The sequence below is a fragment of the Falco biarmicus genome, chromosome 10 (genome assembly GCF_023638135.1).
Source record: "Falco biarmicus isolate bFalBia1 chromosome 10, bFalBia1.pri, whole genome shotgun sequence".
NCBI lineage: Eukaryota > Metazoa > Chordata > Aves > Falconiformes > Falconidae > Falco > Falco biarmicus.
The window spans coordinates 16,446,156-16,468,330 of NC_079297.1; the positions used below are offsets into that span (position 1 = coordinate 16,446,156).

Consider the following 22,175-nt stretch of genomic DNA (forward strand, 5'->3'; position numbering starts at 1 on the left):
GAAGGTGGCACAAATCCACCCTAAACACCAGCGTCGGCGCTGGGGGGAAGGCACGGGCACAGGCTTCACTCGCTGTTCTCTGTGCACGTGTAATGATCTGAAGGATATTTGCTCTCTACATACAGTAAAAATCAGATTCTTTCAGGTGTTTTCTGCCATAAGATGACAGACACTTGCTACAAAAAGATTCTTTAAATTGGACTTGAAAATACAAACTGTATTTCTTCACCCTTCCCTCAGCAGGAGGAGCGGGAGCGTTTTTCCCGTTACCCTGGCGAGGTGGGGTCCCTGGGCTCAGCCGGGAAGAGCCCCGCACGCCACTGCAGGAGCTGCGCTGCCTCGTACCTGCCTTACAAATCAATAGTTTAAAAAAAGTTCTACCTGCTGCAGTGTTCTCCACATGGCAGAATAAAGCCCAGATGGGAGCGGAGCAGAAAGCATTGATCTCTGCCCAAGTTCATTACTCCATCTAGAGTTAAAAGCTGGAGGAAGGAGGGAGCAGCGGCACAGGATGAGCTGGGCGCCCACAGCCACGGCTGGTTGGGCTCAGAGGGTCCAGTTCTAGGCCAGCGAGAGAGCAGAGGCAGCGAAGGCCTCTGGGTTTCCTGCGGGAAAGCTCCCAGGAGCCGGCAGCAGCCACGCTGCACTGGCCAGGAGAAGGAAGAAGATGCCGGAGGAGCTCAGGAGGCACCAGCCACCTGGGTGCGGGCAGCTTCTCACTGCACCCGGGGTGAACAGCCCAGGGCTGGTCTCTGTGCTCTGAGAGACCCTTTCCTTGGGTCCTCCAGGCTGCCCTGTCCAGGAGCCTGGAGCATGGCCCCCATGTCCAGGAGCCAGCAAGCAAATATGGCTGCCTCTGGGCTGGATCCTGAGCGAAGCAAGAGCATCAGCTCACCCAGAGTCACGTGTGGAGGCAAAACACCCACACACCAAAATACAGGGGTCACACATGGGGTCACGTGCAACAGGAAAAAGCAGCGAAGGCCAAGCAGGAGTGAGGGGACCTGGGCGAACCCGTGCTGCAACAGCACCTGCAGATGGGGGCGTCAGCTCTGAGGGGGCACCACTTTACTAAGCTCCCACTTGTGGGTGCAGCTGGAGTGGGAGCCGGGGACATCACCCCGCAGGGACTGTCCTGGGCAGGGGTCCCCATGCCAGGTGCAGGTCTGGCACCCCCCGCACCAGGGGCGGCACGGCCCCCCCTGGCAGCTAGGACAGCGGGTGCCGAGGCTGCGTGACTGCACCTCCAGGGCTGAGCCCTGCCAGGATCTTCCAGCGTATCACCAGAGCTATTTAAATCATGCCATCAGGAAGCAAAGAGAGCATAAATTCCTCTCGGTGCTGGGAACACCTCCAGATGCAGAGCCTGAATTAAGTCCCATTTCCAGCTGATTTTCTGCCACCGCAGCAGGATGACAAACGGACACTGGGTCTGTGCAGGGGCCCAGCAGCCAGGGAAGAGCCAAGTGTCCACGTGTCTCGGGCGCACTTGGAAGGTTTCATTTTCCTCCTCAATTTTAATTCATCAGTGAAAAGGCCCAGAGCAGATGCTGTCTGCTGTTGCAGCCACACAGCCCTGATGAACCCCTGTGTGTCTGACAGGGACAGGAAGGGAGGTTGCTTGCAGACAGAAGCGAGAGCAGAGCCAGCAGCTCCCAGACCAGACAGACGCTGGTGCTCACTGCGTAACGATGTCCCTTATCTGCACGCTTGCTATTGCTCTGAAATAGCTGGTGCCTCCCTTGCAAAGCTCCTCTTCCAGCTGAACATGCCCAGGGACTCGCTCTCAAGGATGAAACGTTCCTTACCTCCCTTAGCATCAGGTTTTCTGCCTACCATATGATTTTGCATGTGCCCTTGGTCCTGCTCAGGGTGGGCACCTGCAAGATGGGGGAATCTAGTGGCCATTTCCACATGGTGACACCAGAGACCCTGGTGGCACCACATCCACCACAGTCACAGATCCCGTGCCCATGAGGTTTGCAGGTGAGTCTTCCCTGAGCTGCCCATCTGATGGGTGGCACAGGCAAGCCTGTGGAGCTGGAGGCTGTGGTGAAGCTCTGAAGAGCTGGATGAGAGGTTGGAAGGGTGGGGGAGGTCCCAGCCACATCAGCAGCACCTCCTGGGGATTCACCCTGACCAGGGCCCCAGGAGGACTTGGGCCCTGCCGTGCAGGCTGAGGCACAGGGACTGGCCCCTGATGGCACAGCCCCAGCCTGGCACTCCCCAAGGACACCCAGAACCAAACCGAGATGGTTAGCCCTTCTGCGCAACCAAGTGCTGCTGGTGTTTGTTCTGATGCAATTCAAACCCCGTGTTTTCTTTCAATAGCAGAGCTACCCAGCAACTGCATCTCCAGCTTAAGGCATCCAGGGAAGAAAAAAAACCCAAACCACCCACCCCAAAAACCCCACGGCTACTGCAGTACCGAAGGTTGCCTCATGCATTATTTTGAGATTCACTTATTAAAAGGTTCATGCGGGAGCACCCCGAGGCTCAGCACCCCCTGCTCTGGGGCATGGTGGGATGTTGGCTCTGTGGCACCCAGCGCCTGCCTGCCCTGTCTGCAGCCACTCTCGCCCGCGACGCTTCCCTGCAGTGGCCGGTCCCACATCCCCATGAGCTGTGGGGCTGGGCACCAAGCTCTCCTGATGTCCATGAGCCAATGCTCAAATCCACAGCTGCCTGAGAGATCGGATTGGGTTGTTCATCTCTCTGACGGGCAGAATAAACACCCTCCACATTGATATCGAGCTCATTGCTGATACTTGTTTAGAGACTTGACAATCCCTGTATAAAAGGATTTCCTTCTACAGCTGAAGTTTGACATTCCTGCATTATTAGATTATTTGCAAAGGTCTGCGTGCACTGCAGGAAAACAACAACGCTACCAACATCCAACATTACAACCTTCTCCTCCACAAATCATCCCAGGCGCAATAAGCCACGGAGACAGCACCTATTTGAAAACCCCTGACGTAGAGAAGCAGCTGAGGGAGGCGGCAGGGTGGGCACTCAGGTGAGCAAACACAACCCAACCATGCCATTAACAACAAAACATAATAAAAATGAAATAAAATCAAGGAGGGAGGCAGGCCTGGGAGAGGGTTTGGGGTCGAGGGAACCCAGACTCACCAGCTGCTGGGTTCAGGCTCCAGCACCACCATGGGCTCCTCGTGCCGCAACCAGTGCAGCCCTTCCCAGTGGCATAACCTAACTGGGAGAGCACCAGAGCCCTGCGGACTGCCTGAGTATCCATCGGCTATGGAAGCATGGCAGCTCCATCCCCCTGCCTGGCTCAGCCACAGCTCTGTGCCCCTGGCACTGGGAGCCCTTGGGGGTCCCAGCATGGTGTGGGGGAAGGCAGCGAGAACCTCCAACCAGCACATGGAGGCTTTGGGAGCCACAGCGCTCTGCCCAGAGCAGCCCTCGCACAGCGAAGGTTATCCAAAACATAAAATTAAGAAGAAAATTATTTGAGAAGAATTATTTCTTCAGAGAACAATTCATGCCCATTTCCAGGCCATTAACTCCTTCCTTCTCTGCAGAACCCACCATCAGGTTCCCAATGGAGAGAAGCGCTGTCACAGGTGTCAACCATTTTGGCAACAGCTCCCTCTTTCCAAACTACTGTTTCAAGGACCAAAAAAAATCAAATGTAAAAAAATTAAAAAAGCCAATCCAAACCCCCAAACCAATGACCCCTTCCCCGTCCAGATTATTTACTGCCATATGAGAAAAGCCTTTCCTGAAACCCAGGTCTTAATAGAAAAGAAAAATAAATTAAAAAACCCAATCGTTTAAGTGACTTATTTGTGCTGCTGAAGGTTTATTTCCCAATTTTGACAGTGTCTCTTTGTATTTAGTGCAGCCTGGGTCTCTCTAGCGGGATGTCAAGAGATACTCCTCAGTCATGATTTGCACTCATTTCTCCCCTTTTAGAGAAGAAGCGGAGCTCAAGATGGATTCAGAGACACGGTGAGGACAGTGCTGGTCCCCGGTGCCCACGGGGAAGTGCCACCAGCTCCTGCCACTCCTGGTGGGAGGAAACCAGCACTTCTGCGGCTGCATCCAACGCCTTCCCTGGTGCCATCAGCCACCTGCACTGGGGCTCCCACCCCATTGCCCACCGCAGGGCTGGTGGAACCGTCCCTCCCTCCCACACCGGCTTCCCCAGGACTTGCACCAGCCAAGCCCTGATCGGCCCCAGCCTGGCGAAGACCCCACCGGGGCTAGCGCCTGCATGGAGCACAGGGGAAGCCAACGGCCCCGCAAACCAGGGACAGCATCTCCCCTGCCCCTTGCTGCTCTCCTGCTTTCCAAATCCTGTGCTGGTGCTCAGCAGCCTCGTGTGCCCAGTACCCGACCTGACGCAGAGCCCAGGTGCCCAGGTGATGGGGTCACATCCCCTCCCTGCAGCAGCTGCTGCCTGCAGCTGGCCTCAGCCTGGGGCAGCCCTGGGCTCCGCTGGGGAGCAGAGCCCCCGACACCATGTCCCAGGGTCCCTCTGCAGAGGGGAGGGGAAGCATGGGGTAATGCAGGGGAAAAGGGTGATGCTCTTGCTGCAGAACACTCTCCCCTCTCCTTTCTCTAGGAGTGAAAGTTTCCTACCTCCCCATCACCAGAGTGCCTCATCAATCACGTTCCCTCTAATTAACTTCTAATTTACCTCTTTAGTCAAATCTGTTTACAATCAGAGACAAGAAAACACGACCCAGAGAGATGCAATGAAGACTGGTGTCTCTCCCCACACGCTTGGCTGCCTCTGTGCTGCAGCCCAGCCCGGCACCCAGAGTATGGGCAGCAGCTCCGCCAGTCCCCACAGAGCAGGGAGCGGCAGGTGCATCAGCCCCATGTTCTGCCCGAAACACACAGCGGGGTTCCAGGTTCCCAGTGCTCCGGCCCCAGCTTCTGCTCCCCGGCGCAGTGCTGTGCCCACCATCCCCGCCCTGGGGAAGGTTTTACCGTCTCCCTGTAGGCAAGATGGGCACCCTGCCCCAGGCCCCCGGGGCCGGTGCTGCCTGGGGTCTGCGCTGCTCCCTCGCCCCACTCCCCAGACCCCACATTGAGCGCAAAAGCCAACAGCGATGCTGCTGCCCCTGAACCTTAACCCAGGGTCAAAATAATCAGAAGGGGTTAAACCAGGGAACAAACCCCACTGTCCGCCACCTACAAATGATTCGTTAAGAAAGTCTGTTATTAGCTCAACCCTTTAATCCTCCCCCAATTAGAATAACCACATTCTCCACAGCTGCTAAGACTCATGGCACCCGTCCTTGTACCTCCAAGGCTTTTCTGTTCTGCTCAACATTACAGCAAAAATGAGCTGGCCTGCAGCAGCACATTAAGCTGAATAATTATCTTAATTAATAACAGCGGGCCCAGGTGGGCCTCCAACCCATCCCAAGGACCAAGGCAGAGGAACCAGTGCCTCCCAGCAGCAGAGCTTGCGGCTGTGGCGCAGGTGCACGGTGGAGCTGGTGCCGAAGGCTCCCCTGACCGCAGGAGAGGCACAAAGCCACCTCCCTGCCTCAGGCACTGCACCGATCAAATCTGCTTCGGAGAGCGCAGCTCAGCTCCCACGGGCCCACACCAAGATCACCATTTATTGGTCACCGCCCTCTTTCAGTGCACCTCCTTCTCCTCCCCAAATTTCATTATTTATCTGCTGAAAATGTTTATGGAGCAGGGATTTCTCCAGGCACAAGCATTAGCAGTGGCAAACGCAAGCCCAGAGGCCAGCCCATGGACAGGGCTGGTCCTGGGTGCTGGGGGAGCACAGGTGGGAGCAGGGGGCTCTGCCCCCCCCCTTTGTGCCGGGGGGTGCCAGAGAGCCTGACCCCACCACAGCTCCCCAATGCACAACAGGCCCTGGGGACACTAAGTGTTTTTTTCATGCTTTACCAGGGGTTTGTGCAGGATAACGGGTTTCGCGCATCCCTGACAGGGCAGGGAGCTGCCTCCAGTCCCCCAGGCAGAGGATCCCAACTTCTGCACAGCAGGGTCCCTCCCTCTGAACGAGTTTGGAAATTAGGAGGAGAGAATAATTCATCATCCATCTTCTAAAAGCCTGACTTGCCATAACAAGCTCTGCACTAATTCCTCAGCAACATCTGGACCACCCTTATCTGTCAGAGAGAGACAGAGACGGCTGGGCTGTGCTCAGGTAGGCACGGGTATTGCAGCCTTTCATAATCCCCCACAAGTATCTCCTTTGGCTCAGGAAGAAAAAAATAAATAAGTGAAAACACTTGGCACAAGACGTTCCTTCTCCCAAGGCCAGGCCTGTGCTCTCCCTGGGGAGGGCTGCAGCTGCGGTGCAGCGTGGTGCGGCACCATGGCAGGGCCCTGCCGGCCTCAGGAACCGCGAGGGATAGCACAGGGGGTGGCACCACGTCCCCTGCCCTGCAGCCCCCAGGAGAAAGCTGCTGTGGCACAGGCACCAGGTGCTCCTGCAGCTGCCCGGGCTGGAAAGCCGGCAGCAGCTCCAGCAGCAGCTTCACCGTGCCCAGCTGCCCCTTTGCAGCCTGTTCTGGCAGGCACAGAGAACACCAGCTCACAGGACGATGCTAAACCCCAGTCCCCAGCACCAGTTGTCCCCAGTTCCAGGTGGGAAAGTCATGACACCCTTCTTGTGAGCCACTGGCACCTGGGGCAACACCAGGACCCTTCCCCGCTGCCCTAGGAGTCCAGTGAACCACCAAACATGGCAGCACCATGGCACCATCCATCTGGTTCCTCCGCTCCCCGTCCCTCCACATGAATGCTCCCAGGACACGTTCACTGCCACCACCCACTGTGGCAGCGACTGATGTCGAGCAAATGCAAAAACCCAGAAGAAAATGACCCTGAAACAAGCTGGTGAGAACCATTAAAGCTCAGGAGCGTTTCCAGTGCCAAATACCCACTCCAAGAGTGACTCTCCTCCCGGCAGAAGCAGCAGCACCCCGCGTAATCGCCGGGTACACACCACGTTAAATCACTGCTGCTTCAACACCAGTTCTTGCAGCGAACTATCCAGAGACTTAAAGGATTTGGTGAAGCGCTTCGAAGAGCTGACAAATTACAAAAGGGAAAAAAAAAAACAATCAAAGAAAAGCTGTCTTATACAAGAGGAACATTCATTATGAGCAGCCTGAGCTCCCTCCAGCAGCACCGCTCCCAAAAGCGAGCCGGCCAGCCATTAGAGCAGGGAATGATTTTCAGCTCAGAGTCTCCATATTTAGCAACCCAGCTAATGCGCCCAGAATGGCAATGGTAAGGGAGGAGAAATTTACTTTCTGAAAGCCAAACTCCAGCTGAAGCAGCGGCACAGGAGAGGTTTTGCTCCCGCCAGGTGTTGCTGGAGGTTCTCCGCAAGAGGGGCTGGCTCAGCGCAGCGACTGTGCTCCACACCACTCAATGGTTGCGCATACGCACACACGCTGACATCAGATTAAAGACAGTACATTCAGGTTTAAAACCACTTACCTCGCACTCAAGCGGTTTATGGTACTGTTTTCAAGATCTGCCCTTTTCCTCCCCAGATACATGGCCCCTGCTTTTCAGTCAAAACTGAAAAAAAGTGAAGTCCCCTTTCTGTCCTGCCTCACACCTCCCTTCTCACACCCCATCCCTTTCTCCCCAGCTTCCCAAACACAAGTATACTGTGAGACAGGGAACAACAGATCATCTTCCAGGAGGAAAAGCAGAGACCAGCCTTGACCACAAATCCACTGTCTGTGGTGTGGAAAGGGAACAATTCCCAGATGCAAGTAAAGTAAAATACCAACTAAACACATCGGAAAGATAAAGGAAAAAAACAGACCTTTAAGGAACCAGGTTGAAAAGAGAAGAAAGAAATGAGGAATTCAAACAAGTTCTGCACCAGAAATGTATTTTTGCAGCTTTTTGTGGCTGCTGAAACCATGGCTTCCATGTCCATCCCCCTGAATAAGTGTTTGATAGCACTCAGGCCAGCAGTGCCCAGGCAGTCACGATTGAAGGAAGCCTTTAAGCTTCCCTGACAATGCATTTTTCTTGGAGATAAAAAATGAATGCTGCCAGCATGCAAATCTCTCTAAATTAGGCAAGGCCCAGCTTGCTGGAGCTGCGATGTTTTGTGATGACAGTCATTAACTTCAGCAGAAGAAAAGAGGATGTGGGAAAATATTCTCAGCTACTTCTTGTCCCAGTTGGGAGTCACTGCTCGGGGAAGTGGTGGGGTTTGGCACGCTGACATCTGAAATTACATTGCAAGCGCAGGAGGATGAGCTGCAGTCTGTTCCACCGCAATCAGCCAGTCGGTCAGGGGCACATCACTTGGTCTTTCTGCAGCTCCCATGGCACACCTGCAAACGACTGCACGAGCCGGGTTTACCCTCTTCTGTTGGTGAACTTATTGCTGCTATAAAAAGCCAGACTCTGAGTTCAAGAATCAGAACACTGATTTTCTACAGGACAAGTACAGCCAAGACCTAAAGCCGACTGTGAAAGGAAGTCAATGGAATCCGGGCATTTCATTACTTACACTCCCTCTTAGTTTTGAGTATAACCTGGACAGACTCACTCCAACATCCCCTTCAGGCTGACGAGCCTGTGCCAAAACAGTACCGACTTAGCCCCGGGGAGATTTAACAGCAATGGCTAATGTGGTTGATTCCTGGTTTCCCTCTGCCACTGAGGAACAGCTGAACTGGGCACATACCAATGTCTCAGCCTCCCCATTTCACATCTGTACAGGGTGTTGCACATTTTCATTAACGTATCAGGCTGGAATCACCTGCAAACAATCTCCTGAGCTATCTGAGCTTCCTCTACCCTCCCTCTGATACATATACTGTTGTACTGTTTCACACTGATCACAGCAGTTTGACTTATGGGGGTGGGGCGGGAAATAAATAAAAGGAAGAATCTTGAGCTGCCCTAATGCAAGGCATGCGGGTGCAATCCCACTCACAGCAGACTACTTCAATAAGAAACAAGGAATTAAAAAAAAGCAAACTATCTTTAATATCTTGAAAATCCCATTAGGAAGCAGTTTCATAGAAACATTGCTTTAATCGTGCAATGAAGGCTGGAGGAGGGTAGCAGAACGAGAGAGAACCAGAAGCCGCATCCTCATGGGCAGACACGGAATTTGTCCCACCCTGAGTCCTCAGAAATTCTCCAGCAGATCCAGGATCCGCTTCTGCTCGCTCTCCCGAAACTCCTGGTTCTTCCCATCCCCGATGTTCTCCGCATACTCTGCGGGGGAGAAAGCAGACAGACAAGAGGCTTTGAGTGAGACACTAATGAACAATGGGTAACTTCTCTTGCAGATAGCACAGTAGAATCTAAATCTGCGTCCACTGCGAACAACTGAACGGGAATTTATGCAAGGAGCATTTATGTTTTTTCTCCCCATCCCCAGGGTTAAAGCTCTGCATAACAAACATCTACTGACCCCTCATTAAAAGCTTCTGTAGCAAACAGAGACGGTAGGAGGAACATCCTGCTCTCATCACTAAGCAGCACTACGAGCCCGAGCAGACACTAGCACCACGAGGCAGCAGCACCCGTTCCGCGTTCTGCAGCACCTCACCATTCAGAAAGGTGACAGTCTAGGTGCTCCTCCTAACTCCTCAGCTATCCCAGTGGAGCAGCCCACTGGCAGCTGTTCAAACTGGACAGTCCTATCAATGGCCTCTTTCAGCCCACAAAATGCAAACAGTCCTGGACACCGCTGGCTTTCCAGGCCCCTTCTAACCCCAAGTACCACACAGGAAGGTCAGGCAGGGGCTGTTACACAACCATTAAACATTCCTAACCCCGATGACATGAACCTGTCTGTTATCCAAGCATCCTGAATGAGGATTTTTGTCAAGTAGAGACCAATTCCCCAATCTACAAGTGCTTTTAACCCATACCGAAGATAACACCACTTCAGATTTAACTACAAAACAAACTCTTTGTCTTCAGGCAGAGGATACCAGACCCTGATCAAAGTCTTGCACATCCATACACAGGACCAATTCCACGGAAACAAAGCGTCCTCTGCAGCTCTCCTTCCTGACATTCATTTAAAGCTGGCAGCTCTCATGCCTGTACCAGCTCCCTCCTTCCTGCCACCAGCACCTGCATATTCAAAGATGGTTCAAAAAGAAAAAATAAAAAAAGCAGGTTTTGAGCTGCAAAAGCAAGGAGCTGAACAAATCTTAGTAAATCAGGAGCAGACTGCCTGGTTAGACAGTGTTTTCCAGCCTCCGCCTTCTCACATTCTTTCCTCTCTTCCTAAACAAACAGAACAGCTTGTATTCAGCATCTGAATGGTAAGTTGCTGTAGAAAGTTTGCTTTAATATTTATATGTTCAGCACTGCTACATGCTTCTGAGCTCCATCAAAGCCTTTATTATATGAGCACTGAAAAGAGTGAGGACAAGGAGAAGTTAGCTGATGTGGGAGTCTTCCCTCCTGTGTGTGCTCTCTCTCTCCATGTACAAGAAGCGGAGTTCTTTGCCAGGGCCTCTGGGAGAAATCCTTTTAATATTTATAAACTGCTACAGTACCTGTAACCAGAGCAGGTGGGTAATGCTGAGGTTTGCTGCAAGTGAACCTAACCTCCTCGCTGCCCTGGAGAAGGGGGACCAGCACAGGGCACTCTTCCTCCCATGGAGGGGAAACTCTCCATTGCACTTAAAGACAGCATAAAGCAAATAGGTGCATTGTGGCCACCTGCATATTAGCTAATTGCATAAGGACAAGGCCCCAGCAGCCCAGCTTCAGCTCTGCTGCGGTTTCCACACCCCAGCAAAGGGCTGCACCGCAGCATCTGGGGATCCAAACCTGCCACCCGCTTCTGGCAGGAGATAAACCCCACTGTGGCAGTCTCCCGGGGTTACCTTCCAGGGAGAAAGTGCCAGCTAAGGCCAGCGTTTAGCTCAGGTTCTCCTGTCCCCTTCAGGCAGCACCAGCGCTCTGTCAGCAGCTGTGTTCCCACGGGGAGCTGGCGGGGAGGCAGGCTCTGTCCCCAGCCGTGCTTTGTCAGAGTAAGTGCCTCTGAAACAGATGCAGCAACTGCAATTGCCTGTGTTTATTGCAGCCCAAGGGCAACGTTTCCCTGTCTGCTGCTACCTCTCAACAGCTCAGGATACCCGCGTGAGGGATGGATGTGGTCCCTGAGCCTGGCGCGGCGCTGGGGCAGCCCTGGCTGCAGGCAGAGCCCTGTGCCCCAGGCACCCACCGGCTCCTGGCCCAGCGCCCGTTTTAGCTTTAAGGACTGCCAGAGTACTTGAACACACAATACAACTCAAGCAGGGAAACTGCCAGTGCCGCTAATGACACTGCCCTATCATCCCCGTGGGATCACTCAGACAAAAGTAAGCCACAAATTCCTCTAAGATTGCCCAAAAGCTCAGCATTTTCCCCTCTAAATATTTAAGGTTTGTAAGACTAAAATCCCAGTGACTCCCAAGGCAAGACTGTTTGCTGGGTTACCAACAGTTGCTAATGCTGACTTGAAGAGACCAGATAAACCCCCCAAGAATGAGGCTTAAAAAAAAATAATCTTCCACTGAGGTTTTATGTATTTACTTTTTTTTATTTAAAATTCCACCACTTCAGTGAGACAGCAAAAAAAAAAATCAAATGTAAGCTCCCCCTGCCAACAGTTAAACAGAGCTTACACATTGCTGTAGCTACACAAAGGGAAAGGACCTAAGATTGGTTTCTGCTTCATTAGACAAAATACAATGGTTACAGAACAGTAAAAATCAATAGGGAAATATTGAAGCTTGTAATGGATATTGGAAGCTATAAAACCTGCACATACTGAGGGACCACAGGCCAAATTTAGCACAGTCCTCATAACATACCTACCTTTTCTTTTTGATTACCCATGCTAACAGGTTTAGTTTATAACATTCAGTAGGCATTCCACCCCCCCGGGCTCCCTGATGGGCCCACTACCTTCACTGAAACCAGATGTTTAACAAGGCATCACACTGCACCGCTTCTGGGGAGGGACCTCTGCATCTCCGATTCTGCAGGGCTCCTCTGACAGCAGCTCCCAAAGGCAGCAGGTGCCAAGGCTGGTCTCTGCCGATCCATAAGGAACAGTGCACCTTCCCATTCCTGGGCTGAGTATCGCTACTTAGAGAGGTCCATGCCTCGCTCCATTGCCAACAAGAGAGATGAAGACCATGCGCTGCCCCAAGATGCAGACACCACTTTGCTGTCATGAAGACCAGTCTCCATCCCCAAAGCATCCCCCCAGCCAAGGCACACACACTGGTCAGTCATTTTCTTCCAAAGGATAAAACTAACTGTCCCGTTAGAAGTGATGCTTCATCTTCAAGAAAAAGGAACTGTGGGAGGACTGGTCAGTCTGCAGAAATGCATTTAATGAGCCTTCACTTATTCCCTGCCCACTCCTCCCCCTTGAAAGCCCTACCAAAAGAAAACAGTCTTGCTTCCTTGCTTGCATCATAAGTAATTCTGAGCAACCCCAAGGGATCCATCAGCTGTCAGGTTGCCAGAGAAACATGGAGAATATGTAGGCCATAAAAATCAAACTAAAAACCAAGCACCTAATTAGTATGCAAAAATAGAAAATAAAAACTGAACAAGAGCAAAACACTTAACAAAAAGTAAAAATAAATCAGCCCTCATCTGTCCTACAGCAAGTTGGAAAGGGGCCTGGAAATGTTCCAGCCAAGGCTCAGGGCTCCTGATCTCTCAGTCATTTGGGATAGGGTCGTACAGTTCTGACACCAATTAAATTCTGGAAATCCCCCGCTGGCCCCCAGCCCCCCGGGAGGCACACTGCCAGGGTCCACCACCAAACCCACCACTCCAGCAGCCAGGCAGCATTCAACAAACTGACAACTCTGGAGAGGCAGGTAACTCGTCCGTGTTGTCACTTACATTGAAAGTTGGTGAATCTACACTGACAACATATTTGGACACAGGTGTGTAACTACTGGAAAAAATGTCACCAGCACAGACTGCAGGTGACTCAGTGCTGCTCCTACCTGGCAGGAATCTTCTGGGCCCCACTGCAGTATTTCACAAGGGCCTGCCAACGAATTTATTTCTAAGGTCATTGACAGTTGCAATGGCAAAAGTCTCTAAAATTGGCAAGCATAAGAGTTGGGGAGAGCTGGAGACAGAGCCCCAAATACTGTGTCTGTCAGCTGTATTATTAACAAGCCACGTGTGGCCTCTTCAGGCAGAGAAAACGTTACTGCTGAGAGTACTGAACCTACTGTACAATCCACAGCTTGCAAGACATGATAAAACCACTGAAGAAGTTTCACAATGCAAGTCACTGTCTGTGAAAGAAAGAATCAGATGAAATTTTAATGCAGCTGCCCACCAATTCATCTTGGTATGTAAATCAACAAACCAAAGACATGAACGTGAGGTGTGTAAATACAGCGAGGTGTGCAGACGAATCCCTTGGGCACCCTTGGCCTGGGTCAAGCATGAGAATCTGAACGTGGGTGAGAGCCAGGCTCTAAGCTGGAAATGGACAGTTGGGAGGCAGGCACTGTCAAGTATCATAATTAACATCAGCAAAGATATCCTATCCAGTCCCCCCTGTTCATCAGCAGGCATTAACTGGCACTTGCTGGCAAAGGACAAGGGCCAAAGAGATTGCCTATACCTGCAGGTAATCTCACACAGTCGCAAAATCACTCTTAATTTCATCATACCAGCCATCCTTCTGATCCCCCTTCTTTCCTGCATACAGGAAGGAAGAAAACCAACAGGATCTGCAAGAAAAAAGCTGCCTGTACTGGCCAGTGATGAGGGGGCTGAGGGGGCAGAAACAGTCAGGAGAACATCGTTGTTACTGCCAAAGAAAGCAGACACACGGAAACAACACAACCCATAGCCCAGCACCCCAGAGTTGCTGCCAGCCTTCCTTTCTCTCCAGAAAAGAGACTTCTTACCCCTCACCAAAAACAGCACAGCCCCTCAGGAGCAGAGACGTCCTGCACAACCCTCTGCTAAATAAGGAGGCATCTGTGGTGGGCAGCAGATTACCAGCTGCTCCAGCTAAGCTTTGCAGCTCAGAGGGGGCCGTGGGGAGAGTCTGAGCCCTGTCTTCCTCCCCAGTTCAATTGGCTGCTTCTGCTGAAGGACAGCAGGCTACAGCTGAGAGCCACAGCTCAAATAAGCATTGCTCTAATTCAACATAAGCATTAAAAATAACAAGCAGTACTTTAAAACTGGGATTGCAAATAACAACAGCTACGTTTTAAAGCTACAGAGGATACTTTAATGCTATAATCCATATTAATCTGACGCTAAGAACAAGACAAATACACCATGGATACTAATATGGTGCAGATGGTAAAGTGCAGGGCCATGTTAATGAAAGATGAGACTCCACTATTCTTCCCTCTAGCATGCATATACACTTCTCTTAAATATTTACTCTAGTGTTAATGTTAGCAGCGAGTTCCAGCCAGTCTGCAGCTGATGGCAGCATGAAAACGGATGTGCTGTTCCATGACAGCAGCCAACACCAAGTGTCCTAACTCCGAGGTAAAGCACACCTCTCATCAGGGTGATTCTAGCCTTGCCCAGATCTCAGAACACTACTCAACTGCTGCCTGAAGGTGCTCATGAAGTCAAGGAGAATTACATGTGAAGGCTCGTTCTGCAAAGCGATGACCAAGCCATCCCTGGTAGAGATGAGACACATGCACAGGAATATCTCAACTCACCCTTTAGGATGTGTCGAACGATTTTAATGGAGCTGCCTCTCATGTTCAGAATCTGATGGACTCTCTGACGAATCTGATGTAGGATAGGAAAGAGAAGAAAGTAGTCTTCAATACAACACAAAACCATGCATAACCCCACTTTTTCCCATTTTGAGGGAAGAGCAGAAACCCTGAACACCACAAAACCCACCTCAGGCTTGCTAGCCCACAGTCTCAGAGCACCTACTCAGAAACGTTCAGGAAGGCATGTGGCACGGGTACAAGTAACCACATACAATATTCACAAACCCCACTGTATTCACACCAGCAGAGATGCAGCATTTTTCACAAATCAAGAAAAGTCACTTGTTGTAGCCTGTGCCTTTGTGAGACCTTCTGAGAGAACCTCTCCTTCCACTACTCTCTCAGCATGGCATAAGCAGGGCCTTTCATTTCAAACTGTGACCTCGCTCATGGCAGACTGTATGAATTCAGTGACAACGATCAGCTTCTCTACCCACTAATGCCCTCCTAACTGCTATAACTTAATGAAGCTATATGGGCACAAGTGCAATAAGCAGGAGGTTTCCTCCCAACAAAGGGATTAAAGGTAAGATTACTCAGTAAGGCAGTATTTGCAAGGATTTAGTGTCCTGTTTGTATCATGGATGTAAACACAGATGATCTGCCAACCTTGTATATAGCTTTACCTGGGGAACATTGGCATTACAGATCTCTGCCATGATGTAACAAATGAGCTGTAGAACAAAGAGACCGGCATCCAGGCGACGGAGATAGAATTCGTCTTCCATGTCATCATCTATTATCTCTCCCCGACGCACCATGTCCTGTAAAGCAACACAAAGAAAAGGTGCGATGACTGCCTCTCAAAGTAATTCTCATTAGCGTTGGCAAAATATTGGTGATACTTGCAGTTTTTTAAGAAACACTTTGTTCCCCAAAACGTTCCATATACTTCTCACCAAATAAGTACTTTTAATAATTCATTTAAATTTACAAAACATTTCATTTCGTTTTGAACAAGGTTTTGCCTTTCCTGGTTGTGAAGTGTGGTCATCTGCAAATTAAAATTTTGATTTAAACATACAACTTACATTTCTAAATTGAGCGATTAAAGACTGTGAATATGAAACAAACCTGTGTATCTATTATTTATAAGTTCTTTGTCAAAATGTAACGAAAAACCTGCGCTTTTACTGGCCATTTGAGGGTGCTGTTAAGCAGTGCAGAACATTACTCCAGCAGCTGTAAAGACCTATCAGGTTTCCAACTTCATTAGTGACCGATGAATGAGAAACCAGGTCCAACAATCCTGCACAAGTACAGTGTTTCCATGTCCAGCCTTGTTCTTCCAGCTTCATTTGTCAGTGATACTGAGGGGGCAAAACCCCAGCCGGGGTCTGTTAGCAGAAGACCACTGGCTCCCATGGGAATGCCGACAGTTCATTTTTCCTCTGCACAGAACGGTGTTTCACTAGCGAGACCTGCCCAAAGGCAGAACACAAGAGGCCATTCCACTCGTCTTGTTCAGACAGAGCATCTTCTTCAAAGCACTTGCAAAGGCAGCCTGCAATAAGCTCAGAGAGCGTCCCCCTGAGAAAGGCTGGCCATGTCTGCCGCTGGACCTGCTGCCCATTTTCACGGAGACCGACAGGCCGAAATAACTGATCGCATGTGCGACCCTTTGCATTTTGGGGTTTGGTTTTTGGTTTTGTTCTTAAATAAAGGAAGCAGCTTGTCAGACCTCGCTGGCTCACTGCAGCTTGTGTGATTTATTATGCAGCCGTCTGGCAGGTGGGCACATACCAGCGCAGCAATATTTTCTCATTAGAGCCATCACCAGTGAGAGCACTGTACCTGGAACGCTCAACAAGAAGCGCTTCCTCAGGGTGCGCAGGCGCCAGGCAAACACAAGCAAGGTCACCAGCACCAAAGCTGATACAGGCTACCAAATTTCCCTGATTTATCAAGCCAAGTCCTTGCATCTAATTGTAAGTAGGGTCCTTTAGGCACATGAAGGAAAATTAACCCCATGCACTTCTCACTGGAGAGAGCATGACGGATGTTCGCCATATAGAAATCTGAACAAGTGACTTTGAAGTACAGCTGTTTACCACCACCTCCTGAAAGTGAGAGAGGAAAGCACAGGTAATGAAATACTTCTCCTTTCCTCTTAGAAATCTAGTTTGCCAGTGAAAGACCAAGTTCAGATTAAAAACCAATGCCGAGTTACCAATGCCATAAGGTCAATTGTTTTGGCTATGCTCCAGGATGCTTTAGCATCAGCTCCTGTAGACTCCAGCATTTGCACAACTGTAATTTACTTCAGGTTCTCAAAATGATGGGCACAGGCATGACTGGGCAAAGCTTGCATGCAAGCTCTTGCCAGTAAAAGAAAAATCCAACTGTGCACAAGGAGTGACTTTCCTCACCCTATACCCTTGCCAAATTGCAGGAATCTCATCAAATCTGGTCTCTAAAGCTAAGCAATGCTGAGTCTGGCTAGCAAGAGATTGGAATACTGACTGAAATCTCAAAAAAAAAACCGATTCAAAAAAGACGGCAAGCACTCATTCCTGAGCTACCGCTTACCCTCCTCACGGTACACAAGCTTATTGGCTACTCTTCTCAACAGTGCTAAATTCCTGAACAGAAAGATATCCACGGGCCAGGATTTTGAATCTCCAGAGCGGGAAACAAAGACCATGTCTGTTCTGTATTCTGATCCAAGCGTGGCACAGGAGCTGAATCCAGACAACTGCTGTCTTGATTACACAGAGAAGGCAACAGTTACAACAGGCCCTCTTGACAGAGAAGCAAGATTATTTTGTGCCAGTAAATTAAGCAGGTATTAATTAGAAGACAAGTACAGTTTTAAGGTACTTTTTCACAGTCTTTCTTTTGAAAATCACAACTACCCTTTAAATGCTAATCTGCCTCCCAGTACAGTACCGAATAGCCACCTTTCCACTTTGTCTCTCTTTCAAAGCTGTCAAGTGACTAACCTCCAAATGAGCACTCAGATGCCATTTCTAATCTGCCAGCAATACGTACTGAGATGCCCCTCGCTGATGGGAGAAGACAGCAATAAGATGGGCTTCTGTGAAGCTAAAATGAGCTTCTCTCACACTAATGAGCCAGGACTGACAGCCCTCAAGGTGTCAAGACTCAAAACCTAGACACAATGGATCTGCCAATGCGATACAGAAGATCACATCTGCTCCACGTAGTCACTGGAGTAGGGCCCAAAAGATTCTCCACATCCTTCTCCTCCCTTACCTATCGTTCACCTTCCCCAGCACATGCAACAAGGCTGGGCAGAGCCGAAGGGATCCTGGTTTTACTTCCTTACTGGGTGGGACAGTGAGGCCAGTCCAGGTGGTCAGAGGAGGTGGCTCTGAACGGCCATGCACGAAAACAACTCTCACAACTTGTCTCTTACAGCAAGTACAGACTCTTGCCCCTCCCTGGCAATGGGGTAAGTGATGCAAGCCACGCTCAGGAGGTGCTTTCAGACCACTGGCTAATAGCAAAGCTCAGAGTCATCACTGAGCCCTTGGTCTAAAAGGATATGCAGGAGACAAGAGACTGACGCTTGCAACAGGAGAGGGGCAAGCAGAAGTCATGGGTGAAATCACACCATTGTAACCAGGACTGTCCAGGACTATCTGCTTTCAGCTCACAGCTCTGATGATAATTTCCCCAGAAGCCTCTTTCATGTGCAGAGGCTGCAGAAGTCATGGTCTCTTTGGCAGACCGACCACCACATTCCTTGAAACACAGAATGGTTAGGAGTGAGCCCTAGCCAGGCACAGACTCTGCTGCCAGCACGCATCCAGGTCATACCAAGGTGACCAAGAAGCTCTCAGAACCACACAAGAAACCATCAGAGCCCTCTGCTGTGGGAAGGACTTTGTTCATTTCTGCCTTATAAGCAGAAACACGCTTGAATTTCTGTAAATTGAGCCACCAGTCTGCAAGGGCTGAAAAGCTCACTGCGATTGCTGCAAAGCAAACCACTGCTTCTGAGTCAGGAGAAACACAGCAGCAGCTCCTGCAAAAGCAGGAGCTCAACTTCAGCAGCATGAAGCAGAAGCCATGTTAGGACAGTCATCTAGAAAGACCCACTAGTCTCAGCAAGAAAGTTCAAATCTTACCTCAGCTTGCTGGCCGTTTGCTGGCAAAGCTCACCACACCGGCAGCGCGAATACAGCCACACTCGCAACGCGCACGCCCTCCCACGAACACGGCTGCACGCTTGCACTTGCCCTAACACCGCCCCTGCCAGGACACTACGTCCTGCCCTCAGTGCCACGCCAGGCAATTCAGTCCTTCTAAACCAAGCTGGAAGGATGGGGTAATACAAATTCCTATTTCAGTTAGCCCAATCTGTGGGCCTTGCTCTCATGCTAGGAGTTCCACCTCTTCCTTTCAAAGGATGGAATGACTTAACTGTAGCACAATTAGCATGTAATTTGTAAGTCATTATAGTGCAAAGTGTCTGGTGAGAATATTTTATCGAATAAACCTGCTGAGCATAATTTTCTGTGGAACTATAAAAATATTAAACCATCTCCTGTCTTTTCCTACCATCTTTAGAGATCACTAAGGCTATTGTTGCCACCTGTAATTGTACCTCATTTCAGAGGTAGTTAAAAGCCACAGGATTTTGCACAATTTCCTACAGAACGAATTAAAGAATTTGAGCAGGGGGCAAGATATTTCTAAGTTTCATTAACTAAAAAACTCTAAGAAAAGTGCTAAGACAGGCATCAGGTGTTGGAGACAAATGCTCCCATGGACTTTGCTGCTGGTTTTCAGATGGCAATTAGGGTAATCACTACCAAAACCAGGACAAGATAAAACGTCAGGTATGATACACTCAGTCATTCCTTGCCTAATCAGGTTTTCACTTCTTGTAATTCAAGACTTACACCAGCATACTCTGTCCATCAGACTTGGATCTCGCTCTCACCAGTATAGGCTCAGCCTGTAAAACATCATCAGGTATCACTTTTCTTTGCGGCAGGGAGAAAGGCAGGGACCTATATACCATATTTTTGGGGTACTATGTCCTCTACTGCAAGAGGAATGTCAAAAGCCCCCAAGCGACAGAGCACAGTTTCTGAAGTGTTCATGCCATCCACTTCAATGATTCATGTGCCACAACTACAAACATTAAAGTGCTCCATAAATCCTGTCACAGCCAGAGAATGCTGTGATTTGACAGACAGAATTTGCCTACTTCTGCGTGGGGAAAATGCTCCAGACGCTTCAGATCTCAGGAGACCGTGTCCCACTGACCATTTGAGGATACTACAAAACAAAGCAAACTATAATTCCAAGAACGTTCCAAGCTAGGAATTACCCTCAACATCATATTTCATACACGTTGTGCCCAACACATTGCACTTATGAGATGTTTCTGCCAAATCCTGTTATTAGTTCTAATAGAAGTGAAGAACTGAGATCCATTTAATTCCAGTCGCTTCAGCCTATAGACCCTGCACCAGGGCAAAAGCACAGTGGCCTTCTGGATATAGGAGGAAAACCTGAGGTTCTTTGGTTTCTCCTCTCTTGTGCATCAGTAGACACGAATGGGTTAATACTATTAATTAAAGAGCTTCTACACAAGCTTCTTCACACTCAAATTCCCTTCACCCCTGCACTGTGCTGGCTGTTTGCTACAGTTGTTAACATTTGCAGATTGCTTCAGGATCTTTTTGGATAAAGGGCACATACACTTGCTCTGTGTGTTGCGTTGAAGGTCTCTGGATAGCAGCTGCCAATACACCGCAAGACTTCAGCCAGAAAAATCCATTCTGTTTTTTGAGTCCTAAATCCCACACACCAACACTGAAATGTAAAGAATAAATTTCTTGCTCTGTTCTGAGAAGGATGAACGGAGTGTGGAGGGATAGCAGGAAAGGGTAAATGCTGTTTTTCTTCAGGCCACCGTTCATTTGTGAAGCTGCAGCTGCCCATATGGAGCCTGAACGCTGGCAGCAAAAGCCACTCCATTCATCACTCACCCCCGTGCCTTTTTGAGCAGCAGCAGCGCTCCAATGCCCTCGGAATGTTTGCCAGTGCCCAGAGAAGCGGCCTTGGCAGCGGGCAGACAGCTGTTTGTCGGAGCCTGGCGGGGGGCTGCAGCCCGTGGCACGCTGAGCTCACCCGTGTGCAGGGACAGCGGCTGCAGTGATTACTCTCCGTCAGTGCTAATCAATCTCACACCCTCTTCAGTGCTGATACAGATAATCTTGTGGGAAGCTGGCCAAGCTCGCTAACAGCTCTGCAAGCTGCTTCCTGACTCCAACAGCTCGTTCTCTTTCAGAAAGTCTGTTCCAGCTTCAGTTCCAAGAAAGTACTGTGCGGTACCAAGGCTCATGTCATTCAAACGATTCACTGCTGGTGTGCAGAGAGTACACACGCCTTTGGCTGCAGCCTCATCTAACTAATCAAAATAGACGCTTTCTTGCAGCTGATCAGAACTCTAAAGACCAGGGTAGGAGGCCTCGCACATTATCATGTAATTGTCTCTCTGCATTTCACTTACTCTCCATCTGCCAAACCAAGCAAGATTGCAGCCAAGCAAAAGTGAAGACAAATTGAAGCACAGACTTGGGGCCTCCTCATAAAATTCACGCTAAGAAAAGGCCAGAACACTTGCTGCACGGAAGTTCTCGGCCCATTTTATCTAAGGTTAACTGGAAGCTGGAGAACAGGGCAACAAGAATTAAGAGGTAACAGCACAAGTACGAGGGCACAACTCAGAAGAGTGACCTGGCTGAGCCAGAAGTTCTGTACAGATGACACGTGCAGAGGTATTATAGACATGAGCTGGCAAAACGTAAGCAATACATACATGTTTCTCTCCATCAATCTTCTTATCAGCTGCCTGCATTGCATCCAGGTACTTAAAATACAGTTCCATCAGCCTATCAACCTGCAAGTGAAGAAGAGAGAGACCTAAGCAAGAAAAAAGAACAATGAAATCATCTTTAATCCTTCATGCTATTTTGTTTTCCTCCCAGCTGCAGTCTTCCCAGAGAAACAGGCAATTCTGTCACTCACAGGAAGGAATACATTACAGAGGGATGGTACAAGTGTTGGTTGGATGAGCACGCTGAGTCTGCAGGCATTTGAATGTAATCCCGTATGACAATATGGTCTCGTCAGCTCCAGCTAAAAGGCAGCAAAGAGACACGTGTCCCTTGCTCGCTCACTTGCTCTCCTGCGTTGTGGTTCTCCAGTTCCCCTGGTTTCTTCAGCAGACCTTTCTGCCTACGCTGTATGCAGCCAAGCTTATGTTAAATGTAAAGCTTATCAGACATGTTACAGCTCTCCTGCCTTCCTCTGAACTGCGTTAGGCAACTGAGAGTCTATCTAGTAATGGGAAATTTTCCACAATTGGTAGAACAGTATGAAAAACACCTTTAAGACACACTAATGAGGAATACTAAGAAACTAGCATTTCCCCAA

The 22,175-nt window shown here is 49.7% G+C and overlaps 1 protein-coding gene across 1 annotated transcript in view; it reads right to left on the minus strand.

The window, feature by feature from the left end:
- Positions 1-8,967: 8,967 nt before the first annotated feature.
- The window catches only part of CTNNBL1 (catenin beta like 1), a 55,653-nt gene continuing 42,445 nt past the window's right edge, over positions 8,968-22,175 (minus strand). The window contains exons 13-16 of the mRNA XM_056353801.1: positions 21,559-21,639; positions 15,383-15,520; positions 14,694-14,766; positions 8,968-9,225 (exon numbers count right to left, since the gene is read on the minus strand). Coding sequence (XP_056209776.1) covers positions 9,137-9,225; positions 14,694-14,766; positions 15,383-15,520; positions 21,559-21,639 — 381 coding nt within the window. The 3' untranslated portion in view covers positions 8,968-9,136. The remainder of the gene's footprint in view (positions 9,226-14,693; positions 14,767-15,382; positions 15,521-21,558; positions 21,640-22,175) is intronic.